The sequence below is a fragment of the Ambystoma mexicanum genome, chromosome 6q, assembly GCF_040938575.1.
Source record: "Ambystoma mexicanum isolate Mex_15411 chromosome 6q, UKY_AmexF1_1, whole genome shotgun sequence".
NCBI lineage: Eukaryota > Metazoa > Chordata > Amphibia > Caudata > Ambystomatidae > Ambystoma > Ambystoma mexicanum.
In genome coordinates, this window is record NC_090937.1 from 1,178,646,513 (window position 1) to 1,178,662,765 (window position 16,253).

At 42.9% G+C, this 16,253-nt stretch overlaps 1 protein-coding gene across 4 annotated transcripts in view; it reads right to left on the reverse strand.

Annotated features, from left to right (window-relative positions):
• The window catches only part of KLHL5 (kelch like family member 5), a 1,021,700-nt gene that overhangs the window by 661,682 nt on the left and 343,765 nt on the right, over window positions 1–16,253 (reverse strand). For 2 of the 4 annotated variants that reach the window (XM_069631790.1, XM_069631791.1), the window contains exon 1: window positions 14,595–15,349. The exons of 1 other annotated variant lie outside the window; for it this stretch is intronic. In XM_069631790.1, coding sequence (XP_069487891.1) covers window positions 14,595–14,971 — 377 coding nt within the window. In that variant the 5' untranslated portion in view covers window positions 14,972–15,349. Of the gene's footprint in view, window positions 1–14,594; window positions 15,350–16,253 lie in introns of those variants that run through there. One more of the 4 variants, XM_069631789.1, reaches the window with a different exon arrangement.

Consider the following 16,253-nt stretch of genomic DNA (forward strand, 5'->3'; position numbering starts at 1 on the left):
TGATAAAAAACTGTGGGAAATTAAAACCGTCACTCTACAAAAGATGCTCAGAGTTGTGTTTGATAAAAGAACACTGGTAGCAGACGGGTTGACCCACCCCTATGACTATTAAATATTTTAACGTGAATATCTACCCGCCCCTTGCTTTTTCACAGTGCTTCTGCTGTAATAGTGCCGCGGCCCCATCGAGTTGTGCGTCTGAGCTTTTCACTATTTGTATCTACATGTTTATTTTTTCTGCTACATTAAAATGTTTACACACATATTTTTTAATTTCTGTATTAAGTTTCTTTTTTTATAAATAAAATATGTTTAAAATTCATATTGGAGTGTCAAGAGATTTATGATATTTGCAGTGGCATGTTTATTTTTTTTTAATCACTGTAAATGTTTTTACAAGTGTATTTTTCCTTTCTGTATTAAGTTCATCTTTTTTATAAATAAAACATTTTTACATTTCACAATGGAGTATCTGAGATTTAGGATATTTGTAGCGGCATGTTTATTTTTTTACACGTGTATTTTTCCTTTCTGTATTAAGTATATCTTTTTGATAAATTACACATTTTTACAATTCATAAATGGGTCTTGTTCTTTATTAGGTGGTCCTGTTTATTATATGTATAATAACGCACATCACTTGGTAATTAGATGGCATCAGCTATGTTGTGCTTGGGAACATCAACTTTTTTTTTTTAACAACTTTAATTAAGTTTGTGGAGCAATATAAACTTATAGCCATCGGAGAACAATCAAAACAGATATGTATTACATGTCAGTTCTTCCTTACCCACATATGGGTCTTCAGTACTAGTCAGTGCCATTGCTCATGAGTAATAACCAAAAAAGAAACAAAAAATCAATTTCCCAACCCCTCCCCCGCCTCTTTTATAGCTAAAAGGTGAAAAAGTGTGCTATTATGTCCTGAGATTCCATTCAAGAGGATCATGTCATTTTGGTCCTTCAGTTCATCAGATAATAGTTATTGTGCGGAGTAGTCTGGGCTTAAAGTATATCTTCTCCTTGTCACTCATAAATTCGTGAGTGGTAGCCAAGTGTTTAAGTATTTTGAATAAGAGCCGTAGGCTATTGCTGTCACCTTTTCCATGGCCATTACCTTCCACAACCGTACCCACCACATAGCTACTATTGGCCCTTCTTCATTCTTCCACAACTGTGCGACAGTGTTTCTAGCAGCACTCAGCATGTGTGTGATTAGAGCGGCCGTCGGTCCTGAGCTAGCATAACATCCCTCCACTGTTTCCCCCACGAGCACCACCAACGGGTCGAAGGGGAGCTCCACGCCTGTTATATCTTTAATGTGACTCAAGATCTCTTTTCAATAGGTTTTTGTTAGTGGACAGGACTACCACATATGAACAAGGTTTCCAGGTTGTCCACAATTCCTTCAGCACGTCGCTGGGTACTCCGAGTTGATGGCATGCATGCGCACAGGCGTCATGTACCACCGGAGACAAAGCTTGTATGCCGCTTCCTTAATCAAGGTACATTTGGAGCTTTTGGCAGCCCTGTGCCAGATGCGGCCCCATGTGTCTCCATCGATTGATCTCCCCAGGTCGGCTTCCCATTTCTGCATATAGCTGAGATGTCCCTCCAGATCCCATTCCCCCACCAGGCAGTATAGTCTAGTTATTCCCTTGTCCGGTTGACCTTCTTGTATCGTTAGTTCTGCCCAAGAGGGGTTTCTGTTAGCCCCTTCTCTCTCCTTTTTGTTTGAAACCCAACGTCTGAGTAGAGTATAATGGTAGCATTCACGCTCTGGTATATTAAATTTAGTTTTATATTCCTCAAAGTACAAAAGAGTCCCATCCACGTAAAGGTCTCTTAGGGTCATACTGTTTTCTCTACCCCCCAATTCGCCCAGAAGTTAGCATGCATTCCAGGGGAGAATTCTGGGTTATAAGCTATTGGTGTGAGAGGTCCCTCCCCCCCTTTGATTTTCTTGTTTCTTATAACCTTATCCCAATACCACAAGGTAGCTCTAGTAGATTCTAAAAGTTGGCCCCGTTTCTCTCTATGTCGTGCAGCTAAGAAACCAAGATTCCCAAGTGGTATTGTGGTCGCCGAACTCTCAAGAGTGACCCATTGATTTGGAGATTCCCTCGCCGTCCATTGCAGCATGGGAGCCACCTGAGCTGCCCATAGATACTTACGAAAATCTGGGACTCCCAAACCCCCCAGTACCTGTGGTCTAATATATACTTTCTTGGGGACTCTCGGTTTTTTCCCTTTCCAAATAAAATTCATCACTTTCTTCTGCAATGTTTGGATTGCTGGGTTTGGCATTCTTATTGATAGGGTACCCACTATGTATAGAAATTTAGGGAGCAGGGTCATCTTGACTGCTGTAATGCATGCCAGCCAAGAAAACTCCTGCAATTGCCACCGCTTTAATTCCCCTACCAATGATTTCTGAAGGCCCGGGATATAATCTCCGTATAATCTGTCATATTTAGGGGTTAAGTGTATCCCTAAGTATTTTACTACATTGTGTTCCCACGTAAGAGGGTATTGCCTTTCCCAGATTTGAATTTGCTGCGGTTCCTCTGTAATGTTGAGAGCTTTGGATTTGGGATAATTAATGTGGAATCCTGAGACCCTAGTGAAATCCCCCAATAATTGCATCGCTGCTGGTAGAGAATTTGCAGTATTTTGGAGAAATAGGAGAATATCATCTGCATAGAGCGCTATTTTCTGTGGGCCTGCAGTACCACCTTCTACCCCCTGGATTCCCGGATAATTAAGAACCTTGTAAGCGAACGGTTCCATGGCCATGGCAAAGATCAGGGGTGACCACGGGCATCCCTGTCTTGTGCCTCTCCGGATGGGGATAATACCAGTGAGTTTACCATTAACCATTAATCTAGTAGATGGCCTTGTGAAGTTGGCCATTACCATCCGTGTAAATATTGGACAGCATCCGAGTTTTTCAAGAGTTAAGCGCAAGAAGCCCCAGTGCAAACTATCGAACGCCCTGGAGGCATCCAAGGCTACTATCAAGAATTTCTGGCGCATTCTTCGTCCCCAATTTATCGTATTGATAGCTCTGCGAATATTATCATACGTGTGCCGCCCTTGCACAAATCCCGCTTGATCGGGGTGAATTATAATACGAGGAGTATCAATGCTAGTCTCCGGGCCAATACCATAGAGTAAAGTTTTGCGTCACCATTTAGTAAAGACATCGGCCGGTAACTTGCACAATCTAGTGGGTCCTTATCTGGTTTTAGCAATAATATCGTGGTTGCCAGGCCCATATCCCTAGATGTGCATCCTTTATGTCTAATGAAATTAAATAGACAGGTTAGGGGCCTTATGAGAGTGGTTCTAAATGTTTTATAGTATGCATTACTTAGCCCATCTGGACCTGGAGTTTTGTGTCTTTTCAATGCTCCTATAGCCTCCCCCACCTCCGCTTCTGTTATAGGGCTCTCCAATCGTTGCCCATCTAGGTCATTAATTTGTGGTAAATGTATCTGACTCAAAAACGCAATTTGCTCCTCCCTATCTAATTCTTCCTGTTTTAGATTATTGGTATAGTATGAGATCAAATCCTCCTCTAGCTCTTTCTCTCCCCTTTTTACTTCCCCTTTGTCATCACAAAGTTGGGTTATTCGATTCACGAGTTTCTGATGCCTCTATTTAGCAGCTAGAAATCGATTAGCTTTACCCCCGTGTATGTAATAAAATTGCTTTGTTTGTATCAGAAGCCGTGCTGCATCATCTGCCAGATGGGTTTTTAGGGCTGCTCTAGCCTTTTTTAGATCCCGCCAAGCCCTCTGTGAGCCCCGGTTTTGGTATATTTCTTCTGCCTTCTGTATAACGGTTTCCATATTACATTTTACCCTCTCCCTACTTTTAATTTAATTTGATGCCTGTGCAATAAATTCACCCCGTATAACCGCCTTACTTGCATCCCAAATAATTGGCCAATCAGTCCCAGGTGTTTCATTTTCCTGGAAATAATTCTGCAGTGTTTGTTCAATGTTTATCCGGACTACTTGATCTTTTAGCATTACTTCATTCAGTCGCCAGGATCTATGGGGTTGTGGTTGTAAGCAAGTTAGCTCTAGTTTTAGAAGCACTGGAGCATGATCTGAGAGGCAGCGTACCCCAATTTCCAAACCTGTAACTTGTGGGACAACCTTTTCGGAAATGAGTATCATATTGATACGAGAGTACCCCCTGGGTACTGCTGAATAATGAGTGTAAGTTTTCTTTTGTGGGTTAAAGAAACACCATGATTCTAGGAGCCGCAATTCTCTTAAAAGTTTTGCCAGAGCCTGCCTAAATGCGTGGTCGCTGGAGGTGGCCGGGAGTGTTTTATCCATTGTCGCAACATTCACTCCATTAAAATCAAATCCAAGGAGGATTTCCCCTTGCGCAATTGTGGGTAACAAATTCAATAGAAAATGGTCTTGCTTCGAATTAGGGGCATAAAGTGAAATCAAGGTCACAAGTTGTCCCATCAGTTTCCCTCCTACTATCAGATAACAGCCTTCCGAATCCTTTTTTACAAAACGTCTTTCAAAATGGACGTTATATTGGATAGGGAAGGCTCTATGTTTCAGCCTCAGCCCCTCCTCTGGGAGTAAGTGTGTCTCTTGTAACCACACCACCGACGCATGCATGTCAGACAACCTGGTTAAAATGGATTTCCGCTTAACTGAGGAATTAAGTCCCTGCACATTCAATGAGACAAATGTTAACTCAGTCATTGTTATCTTTTAGCCATAGCTTCCTTTCATTATGATCCAATTGAAAAGTGTCAAAGATATAATATATATGTTGCACACTTCTCCACTAAAGAATAGAAAAGAAAGATTCCCCCCTACTTAGGTATGAGGCCCTTTCCTCTCAGCATTAATTTCTTTAATTTATACTTTGAGTGTATTGGCCCATTCCTCCAGTGTCTGGCAATAGTTCAGGTGGGCTCCAGAGGCTTGGACTCCTTGTTGTGTCCCCGCAGACGAGATCGACCTAGTTTCTTTCGATCCAACTGGATTGAGACTGAGCGGAATTTAATGGGCTCCTTTCTCCGAGCTGCCCGCATAATATCCTCTTTCAGTGGAAATATATGTATCCGAGTTAAAACATCAGGGGTCAAATTCCTGGTGTGTTGGTAAGTTGAATAGACCCTGTGTGTCCGGTCGAACATTATGTATTTGTCCTCCTCTACATTCAGGATGTAACGGAACAGCTCAATAACATATTGTTGTAGGTCAGAGTCAAGTACTGACTTCGGAATTCCGCGAATGCGAATATTATTTCATCTAGATCGGTTTTCCACCTCCTCCTGCTCTGTACCCATTCCATATTTTGTTCCAGCTCCAAGACCCTACTGGCCAAAATATCGTGGTCATGGCGGTGTTCGGTTATCACCGTTTCAACCTCATCGGTTCTTTTTTCCACTGCCAGGACACCTTTATTAAGGTCTGCGATGGACTTTGCTAAGTCAGGTGCACTTTCTTTTATGTCCTTCTTGAGTTCTACCAACATTTCCAGCAGGTCCGATTTCCGAATAGCGGATCTTCAATGGACATTGTCCCTTCAGAAGGGGGGTTATGCACTTGGACCACTGCCTGCATTTGATTGCGTTTCTGAACATCAACTGTCTGTAGCATGGCTTTAATATCACCCGCGCCTTGATTTTTAGCTTTTGATGTTTGTTTGGACATTTTAGGCTGTGCACGCTATTCTAACTGCGGCACTAGATTAGGTTTGAGGAGCCGAAGTTATTTTTGCATACATCTTGTGGTCCTCAGATAGGTATATCGCCTCCTGCCTCTTGGGAGCACCAATGAACCAGGTGTTTGTCTCTGTTACCATTCATACCATAAGTTAGATTTCCAAGTAGCTTCACACAGGTTCAAGCGGGCACCGCTGACTTCATATGCCCCCAGCGTGTCCCAAATCTTCTCCAACATCCAGATCCACAATGCTGCTCGATGTCTTCTTTCACTTCTCTGCAAGCCAATGCCCTGCTACAATATAAGTCAACAGGCTGTATTCAGCAGCGACTTCCCTCAGGTCCTTTCATGAGTGCTTCCTTAATTCTTTACTTAGCCCAGGGATGCCCGAAGTGTATCTAGGCTGCTGGGAACTTTCTGCATCGATTCAAATGCTGGACCCGGCATACCATAGCTTTAATATCTCCCTCCATCAGACAGCTCGCCTCCTTTCCCCATAGCGTTGGACAACTGTGCTTGCCAAGACTCCAATATGGGCTGAAGAAAGGCACAAGTGTACCGGATCCTGTGGAGTTCTACTTCGTCCGCTTATAACTGCACCCTTACGGCTACTTGTCGCAGGAGTCACCGGCGAACCCTCCCCTCTCCGGGACGGACACCTGTTGCTACCTTCAGGCACTTCTCCCCTTAGCCCGCTCACCTCCGTGCAGCGTTGAACTGCCAATGCACAGGGTCTTCCGTTCCACGGCAGAACGCCGCTCCCCTACGTGCCTGGGAGATCAGCGAGGACCGCCGCATCAGCCGGGCAACGCCTTCGGTCCAGGGATATGCCACTTTCGGGTTGCAGCTCGGGTTCACTCTCTGCCGTCCCCGGAGCGTAGCAGAAGGTGGAGGGAGGTCCGCCAGTCAACCTTCCCCTCGCCCGCAACGGAACACAGGAGAACAAAACAACGCCTGGGATTAATCGCAGGTAGGTAGGGTGCTCCGGGCCACGCTTTCCAGAAACTCCGCCATCCTCTTCGTCATACGGAGTCTCCTGCGGCCACCTTTTTAGGTGCGCACCTTTGCAGGGCACAGCCTGAAATCGCTTATCTCCGAAAATACTGTCGGAGCTCGAGCGATTTCCAGTCCTCTAGATGCCCGAGGGATTGAGCATATCAGCTTCTCATATCAGCTTCTCACGTCAAATAACCCATTATTTAGGGAGTTAGGGTTCCGGGGGCTGATAGAAGTCACGGAGCATGCAGAGGAGCCGTCCGCTCGGGTCCTCGGCTAGCCACGCCCCCCGGGAACATCAACTTTTAGAGAGACTGGTTTTAAATTGTGTTTTCAAATGTTGAATTTTTTATTTTCACAGGTGTTATTATAAACTCTTGACATCTTTATGTCATCATATTTGTAAAAAGGGTGTGTTTGCCCTCCGTAACCGTTCAACATAAAATGACACAACCAGGTTCTATAAACAGCATATTTTAATTCACATTTAAAACGTGTTTTTATTCACATTAAATAACTCGAGTTATCACCTGTTGCACAACGATCTTCTCGGATACAAATTTTGATGTATCATCAATTACTTCATACACAGCCTGTTTCTCACTGCGTCGATAAGCAGATATACATAATAGTGAGACTTTCGACCTAAATTCATAAAAGTTCGTTGTCAAACAATCAGTGACCTTTAACACATTGAAAACTTTGTTGCAGGTTGGCCACATTTACTCGCAATGAGAACCTGACCAGCAACCATCAATCGCTGTGACCTATTTTGTGATGCTTTTGCCAGCAGTTGTCCATTAGTGGGTGACTGCTGTTGACGCATATGTTTGCGATGCATAAAAGATTGTTACCGCTGTTGGTGCTTCCAGATAACACAGCAGCCTTGGACATATAGTAGCCAGCCGCTCTTTAAGTAGCTCCAACAATAACTGCTGTACACATCCAACTGCTGGTTTCACAATAAATTGATCCCTTTTCAGCAGATGTTCATTTTTTATTTCCTGCAAATAAGCGCAAATACATATGAAGACATCTACAGTCTCAGGCCTCATAGGTCAGTTTACGGGGTTCTATGCTCATTGTTCTACCGTACTGTCTTTGGTATACTTCATCCCCCCATTTACAAACTGTTTTCTCCATAATGATTCTAACACAGATCGGGCAGCACCTGCTAAACTGCTTCATTTTCAAGAGAGGATTATTCGCCATTTTTATCGCCCATAATGTTTTAGCTACACATCGCTCCATCCCATACCCAGCCCTTAGCTGTGTCAGCACCTGCGTCAATCGCATCATTTCTACAAGGCGCTTAGAGCTCAGCATGTGACATATTTTAAACAGAGAATTATCTGTGTAAGCTTTATCCAAACATGTGTGAGCATCCTGTAGGGGGTCATCAATGTTGCGCCCTGAGAAACATCTGTAAAAGTGTTATTTTAAACATGTTTTTACACCAACAGCCGTAAAACCTTCGATAGCCATGATATCGATCCAGGTCACAGCCGCCATAACTGTATCTTTTTTACGCTACCAGTTTCCATTAGCGAAACACAGGCCTTACACATGACATTTTCAGAAGCCCCAGAGTTTTCAATTTGGTTTGAACAGTCTACGCAGTAAATATTGATGGTCTCTGCTACATCCTGGTTGTCCTAAATGCTGTCCACTTTATTGATTAAAGGCTGGAAACAAAACAAATATGCAGTGTTAACTATGACTACTTCTTACGCCCTAAAAAATACACACAATCACTATAAAACATACTTACCGGATAGCATGCCGTCCGATACTCTGGGCGCTTGGCCGTCCGTTTTTTCTCATGGGGCAGTAGGGCATAATCCGTCTCTGGTGTCGTCGCCGCGGCAGCCTGCAAAACCATAGATTCATATCCACTGTCTTCAGCGCCCTCATCGAACGCTGTTGGTTGCGCCATAATCGTGTCATCGCCATTCCAGGTCGCCATCCTCAGATTAGCCATTGTTATGGGCACATGCTCCTTAATGTTTTGTATGCAATCTCCAACAGACTCCCCGCAGCCGTAACAGTAAGTGCGGCTTGTTGTCAACAAAAAGTGTAGCCATCTTTTCACAGAGCTCCCCGGTCTCACGCTCCGTCAGCAAGTCCTGATCAATCTCCAGATCATCATTATCCATAAAACAATATGGGGTATAACTATCCTCGGAACCCCCGGGACTTCCTGGAGGTGTTCTACCAGCGTCGTAGCTATAGCTGATCATAGTCGCCATTTTCTGAATGGCCCTTGGTTAACTCAAAAAATTCTGGGTTTTCCACCCCGTCGCAAAAAGCTAAATATCCGGCTTCTAAAGCCCACCCCTGTGTCACCCTAGCCTTAACCCGGCCCTTTCAATCAAATTTTATATTAAAATTATATAAAGTTTAGATAAAATGCATTCAGGGCTTAGCAAATGTATCCAGATTTATATAAAAATAATATAAAGTTAATATAAAATTATTCAAAGGCTTCTCAAAATAATTTAGATATAATTTTTGTTCAATTTAATTTTGATATCAACATTTAGTAATTTTGATATTTAAAAAGCCAGCTATAATTTTGATGTCAAAATTAAAAAATATGTTGATATAAAAATGTTGGATATCAAAAAAGTATATAATTTTTTATTTTGATATAAAAAAATTGATATAATTTGGTTATTTTTTGTTTAAAATTTGATGTACATTTAGTTAACATTTGTATATAAAAATTATTTTTAATTTTGATATTAAAAAATTTGAAATAATTTGGTTATTTTTTGTTTAAATTTGATATACATTTAGTTAACATTTGTATATAAAAATTATTTTTAATTTTGATATTAAAAAATTTGATGTCACTTTTTTTTACTTTGATATCAACAAATAAAATGGATATCAAAAACTTCATTTTGATATAAAAATGAATCCGAAGTAATTTTAATATAAAACAAAACAACCAATATCAAAACATTTTCATATAAAAAAATGTGGATATCATATTTTTTAAACCATTTGTAGATAAACATTTTTTTATATAAAAATTTTTCATATACCAAATTTTTTGATACCACATTTTTCTTGTTTTCTTTTCTTAAAATAGAAATAATATAAAGTTTATATAACATTACTCCGAGGCTTACCAATGGCCAACTTTATATAACATCATGATGTCATACCATCAAGGCCACAACCCACTCCTGTGTCATCAAAGTGCCACCAACACCTCACACTCGCTGGCTAACTTCTCACAACTTACTATGCCCTCGACCAAGCAACAGCGTACACACACTCTCCCATAATAAAAACATTTTAATATAAACTGTATATTAAAATCATTTTAATATAAACTTGATATCAAACTGATATAAAGGATACCCTTTTCATATCAACACATATCAAAACACACTTCCTATAAAAATATACATTTCATATAATTTTGATATCTTTTTGATATCAAACATTTTTGATATTAAAATTCACATCGAAAGCCTATCAAAAGGGGCGGGACTAAAGACCCAAAGGGGGCATTCCCACCTGTCACAATTTACTTGAAGAGGAAAGGGGGCCCCATCTACTACTGTTGTATTTTAGGAAAGCCCTCACATCCATTTGTTCCAGAAAAACGTTAAAGCTACTGTACTGGTCTTCAAACCAAGGAACATTTAGTCAGCTGACAGACCTGCAGGACAGCCAAAACATTATTCGAATCACAGCCACTGCATAGAGTACGTGGCCACATTAAGTCCAAATGTTTTCGAGCTTGGCCACACTTAATGCAAAAAATAAATGTCTATTATATGCAAAATGTATTGCAACGGTGGATAGGCACATGGGTAAAACATTGGTCTTTGGTAAGAGAGCAGCCTGCACTTTGCAGGTTTGAAACTCACGACAGGGCCGACTTAACCTTTCAGTATTTCCGTGAAAGATAAATCTGGTACCATTAAACAAAAATAATAGGGTAATAATAACACCTGTTATTACAGCACTTCGAATTAGGGGGAGTCTGGCATGAAGTGCCATATAAGCATGAAATATTACTATAATGCATTGGCATCAAGAATGCAAAAACTGCTTACGCTGTGAATGCAGCCACCTTTCGCCTCCTCATACGTCCCCCATCTGAGTTCACAGCTCTGATGCAGAATTGTTGTACCTGTGGCACCTTATAAAGCATGCAAGTAGATAAATGAGTGCAAGTTATCTAGTTTATTATTGAGTTTGTGGGGGCATGTTTTAGAAGGATCGCTGACCCAGATGTTTTATAAGTGTGGGTGTTTTTACACAGAATATGAGACACCACAAAAAAGCTACCTTTGCAAAATCACGCAGTTAGGTTACAAAGCTACAAAGCAAAACACACACACACTTATTTACTGATGTATTTCAGAGAATGCTAGTGGTGCATGTTGTCCTCCCTATAGAACATGGTGGAGGTCATCCAATCGTCAGCAGTGATGCAATGGGAAACTCAGTTGGTACCTTCTCGTTTGGCAAAAAGGTGAATCCATATGGATTTGAAGTGAGGAAGGGCATGGCTTACAATGGTGGTTGTTATCTGACTGTAGGCTTCCAGGATGGTTATCCGTTAGCCGTTCAGGTTGGGTTGAAAGCTTATGGTTCAGGCTGGGGTAATGGTTTTGGTGAAAAACTAAATCCGGTGTTGGGCCACTTGGAGTGTTAGTCTTAGAATGAGGATCCTCGGCTGTAAATTCTACATTGGAAAAGCTCAGATGGAAGGGCCTACTTTCGTGTTTTTTTCTATTTAAAAGGAATGCTCCAGAAGCATGGGGCTTGAACATCGAGGGGTTTTACTCTATGTATTGCTCTTTTCAGGTTCCCGTGGAAGACTGTTTTTAAGGTGCTGGATTTTATGGCCCAGGTAGAGATGTAGTGGGGGACTGACTAGCTTTGTGTGTAGCCAGGGTATTTGCCTGCGTACATCTCCAGCGTTATTCAGAGGATGCTGAACTTCATTCTCTGTTGTAATGGATCCATAAGAATGTTTTGAGGATAGGTGTGACTAAAATCCGATATCCTTAGGTGGAGCAGATTGGTTTTAGATTCTGGCCAGTTTTTGGATCCCTTTTCTCATGGCTCACATACAAAAGCTATTGTAATAGTCCAGGGGTCTGCAACATGTGCCTCTCCATATGTTTTGGACTACAACGACCAAGATGCCTCTCCATTGCCTAAGTTGTCAAGGTCTGATGGTAGTTGTAGTCCTAAATAGATGAGGGCCAATGGTTGCAGATCCCTGCAATAGTCTATGGGCGTTGGTCTCATGCTCTTTCTAGCATAAACTGTTTTTTTATAGAGGCAGAGTAGAGACGCAGTCTTCTGGATAGCAAGGGTTGCCCGTTTTTAATCTTCACTAAAGCATTTATTAAGGGGGTGAAGTTACCTCAGACTGTGATAGTGTTATGGTTGTTCCTATGATACAAGGGTTTGCTCCTCAGCAAACCGCCCAGGAGTATGTATAGCAGTGCATACAAAATAATGAATCAGGTAGTGCTAACAAATGTTTTTGAGAAAACTTTGCTAAGAGAAAAATGTTGCAGTGACGGGTTCTTATAATGAAAATCCAGAAACAAGGGTGCGTCTTGGCATGACATCTAGGGCAAACACCTCATGAATTATGGGTAGAAAGCACTTTCCTTCTGGGAATGCATTAGATTTCCTGTTTTATTCTCGCTATCCCTGTACTCTTTCTAAAAAGGACAATTGGAGCACACCTGCATTTCATACCTTACTCTTTTCAGCTGGTAAAAAATGTTGATTAAAAAAAATATTTTGGACGAAGTCAAATCTCTTTCAAAATGCATTAGCGAGATACAATGTTTCATGTACAGGCTATTTATTGTCAGCACCAAAAATGTCTATCAATTTAATTGCACGTGTCCACAAGACGGAAAGATGACCAAAACACACAAGAGTCACTATGCAACAAACCATTCAAATGCACGCTGCACACAGAGTACAGCCCTAAACTGGCTCCTATTCTTAGCGCAGAGTAATATGCGCTAAAGCTGCGTGAGCAATTTATCACCATAAACCTGACGGTGGAAGCTGGAAATTAAGTTTTGTAGGCATACCAATACTGTGCACAACATTTTCTAATATCAATGTTCATCGTTCGAAGCCAAACGCGGACTTCATGCATGACCATAAAGCATTTTGAAGTGTATATTTCTAAAATTATTCAAGGAATTTCAGCTAAATGTATAGTCGTGGTACAATAATAAGCCAGTTAACCATTTCATATATGAGAATAAAGATTTCAGGAGCTAAAAGCTGATCCTGTGTATAGGGCATACGATACCATAGATTTCACTGAATTCAATTTCACCTACTGAGAAATTCCGTCGAATTGGTTGTGTAGGTCGGAACATTTTAACACATAGATTGGCTAGGCATCATCCAGTGGGCAGGTGCTACCTCTGGGAAAAGAATAGCTAGTACAGCGCGTGCCGCAATTGACCCATTGCTATAAATGTGTCCTAGATACGACCTAATGTTCTTTCATGCCAATTGCCAAACACACGGAGTTAATTCCACATAGGTTTGTTTGCATGGCACTAGCTGGCCTGGGGTTCAAAAGTAGCTCCTAGAAGCTGTTGGCGTCAAGTTAACTAAACTACAAGCAAGCGCTGAATCCATACCAGCTTCCAGCTCAAATGACCTTCATCAGGTACTTGGAAGTACATGTATTTTCATGGCACAATTCAAATGCTTTCGTTATGTATATGAAGCGGGTACGATTAGACGGGTAAAACTGGGATATTATTAGCCAAGTAACAACAGGAACCTATCATCTGACTGGACAGTGAGTCTAATGGTCCACTGTCAGGTTTATGATGATAAACTCCGGTTGCGAAGGTTTTTTTATGTTAAAAAGAAATCCACTTTTGCTGATCTCGAGAGATAGCGCCACATGTAGGCATGAAACGGCGATAGACCTAGATCCTGTGCCTGGCAGGTTACTCAAGTAAGCTACGCTTTTAGGCACTTTGCAAACAAAAAAGGAAGCCCTTTAGACATTTTTAAATGCAGACTCCAGTAGCAGTCTTGAATGGGAGAGGACATACATGGGCAAACATTAATCAGAGGCTGACACCTCCCCATCATTAGCAAGCTAGCGATCCCCTCTGCAGAGGTCAATGCTGCCTGCTCACACGCGGCAGTGCCCAGAGCTAGATCAGTGTTACCCATAGGCCCGTGTGCGTACACGCCTCGCGCCCTTAATGATTTCCCTCTGCCATGGGCCAGCACCCACCCGTCTGGAAGGGGCGCGGGCTCTCCTCTGCGGGTTGAACAGCCAGCACCGCTGCAGCCGGTGCCCTCCTTATCGCACAGCTTCAGCTGCTGGAGAGCAGCAGCCCTGAGCTCGCTTCTACCATTCGTGACAAAAGGCACCCGGGGGCTACTGCTTTCCAACACTGACACGGTGAAGCAGCATGCTGTGTGCCAATCCAAAGTCCTCCGGAAGTATATACAGTCGTATTATTAACGCAATGTCTACGGTCGCCACGCTCCGGGAATAGTGGCGAGTAAACACTGTGGATGCGTGCAGGCACTGTTCAACGCAACAAACAGCACATTTGGAACACGACAACTTCTCGGTAGACCATGCTTTGATGGGATGCTAAAACAGACACCGTTCCTTTAAATGAAATATGGGGCGTTTGAGTGTTCACATTATTAAGTGCAGGGAGCCGGCAACTTCCCCTATTCGATAATCGATTTGGTGTACTCTCGCATTGTGCATGCATTATATTTAGGGCAAGGGCACCAGGGGAATATTGCGGCTTGGAACTAGAACATCCCGAAAGTACACCAAACGGCGTGCACAACACGAGCACGAACATGCCGCTCGCGCAGCGCCCTGACCTGCACGAACTGCTGCTGTCAGACTCCTCCACGTCGTCTTCGCTTCCTCGGTCCTCCGGCTCGGGCGCCTCCAGCCAGCGAGGGCCACCACAGCCCTCCGTGCTGAACTCAAACGCGGCGAGGTCCGAGGACGAGGCCATTGGAGAGCAGGGCGTCGAATTCTGGATCTCGGGGGGGCTTCGGTAGCCAATGGACGCCAGAGGTAAGGGCAGGTTCCCGGGGTGCAAGAACTTGCGTCCCTCCGCCGGTGCCCGGCTCCAGAAGTCTCCTGGCTGGCTGTCACCTACGGCAGCAGGGGGGGCAGTCTGGTGCCCAAACCACCGCCATCTGATTTTCAAAATCTGCTTGACATCAAACTCCCTGCGCGGGCCAGACATCCTCAATGAAAGCAAGCGATCGTCTAGGCAACGGGGCGCAGAGCAGCACTACTACACATCAGGGAAGGGGTGTGCATCCTAGCGCGACGGCAGCCGCACATGCTCGCGCTGCCCGTCTACGGCAAGCAGGCTTGAAAGCACACACATGACTGCAAGCCCATTCTACGGGCACAGATTGCCCAAAAACCCAATCAAAACACAAAGACAGGGCAGGAGGGGAACAAGGATGGCAATGGAAGCAAACTGCAGCCAGCGTGCGCGGTATCCCTGCCGCCCTCTCTAGCAGGCAGCTCTGCATCCCCAGACCATTAGCGTGTAGACACTGACAGCATTCATTAAGGCCCTTTCAGATGCGGAACACCACCCCCTGCTCTGAAACCACAAATGACAGAAAACCCCAGCACCGGATCGGAAACGCGGCGGCCGAGCCTGTTAACCCCTTCGGTGCTGGCAGAAAGAGAAAGGGGGGCATGGGTAATGGAAGATGAAAATGCACGCAAATGGGTTTATTTTCCGCTCAGAGGTAAAGAACATGCGAAGGGTGTGAACACTGCTGCATTTTCTTCCAAATGGTGGCATACATACACAGCAAAGTGTGCACCCACCTTCCAGTTTGCCATATGGAATGTACGCATGTATTATTGGCTAAGGATCGTTTATCTCAACATACATGCCCTGAAAATATTGTAAAATACACAGAAGACGACTTGATCAAAATAAGTGCTTGAAATCTAGGAGAATATCAACAGTAAGCAGGTACTCTGGGATAGGGAGTACCTGATCCCAGAGTACCTGCTTACTGTGAGAAGTGCTAGTACTCGCCCATTAAAAGTGCAGATAAATGGAAGTACGTCTTTCAAATAAAAGAAGTGCAGGTACTCAGGAACGGCAAGTACTTGCCCATTTAAAGCACTGATCAAAATATCTAGTTGCCAAGAGGTGCTACATGTGTGATATGATGAATTAATCTACTGTGATGATTGTAATGTTTTTATAAATATATATGCATGTATTCATGTAATTAAATTTGTGCACGTGCAAAAGGTATTTTTTGAGAAACAAAGCACGTAAATATTTTTTTTTAAAATCACAAAACATTCTGAAAACGAAATCCTGTTGTCTATAGCAAAAGTCTGCTTAAAACGAATCACTATTTAAGATGGCCATGTTAATTAGCTGCAAAACGTCACCACCCTGAGAAAGACAGATCGAGGAATTCCTTCCATTCATGTAATCATAATGCAATCGGTGCAAGTAGCAGCGTAGGGTCCATTTGGGAATT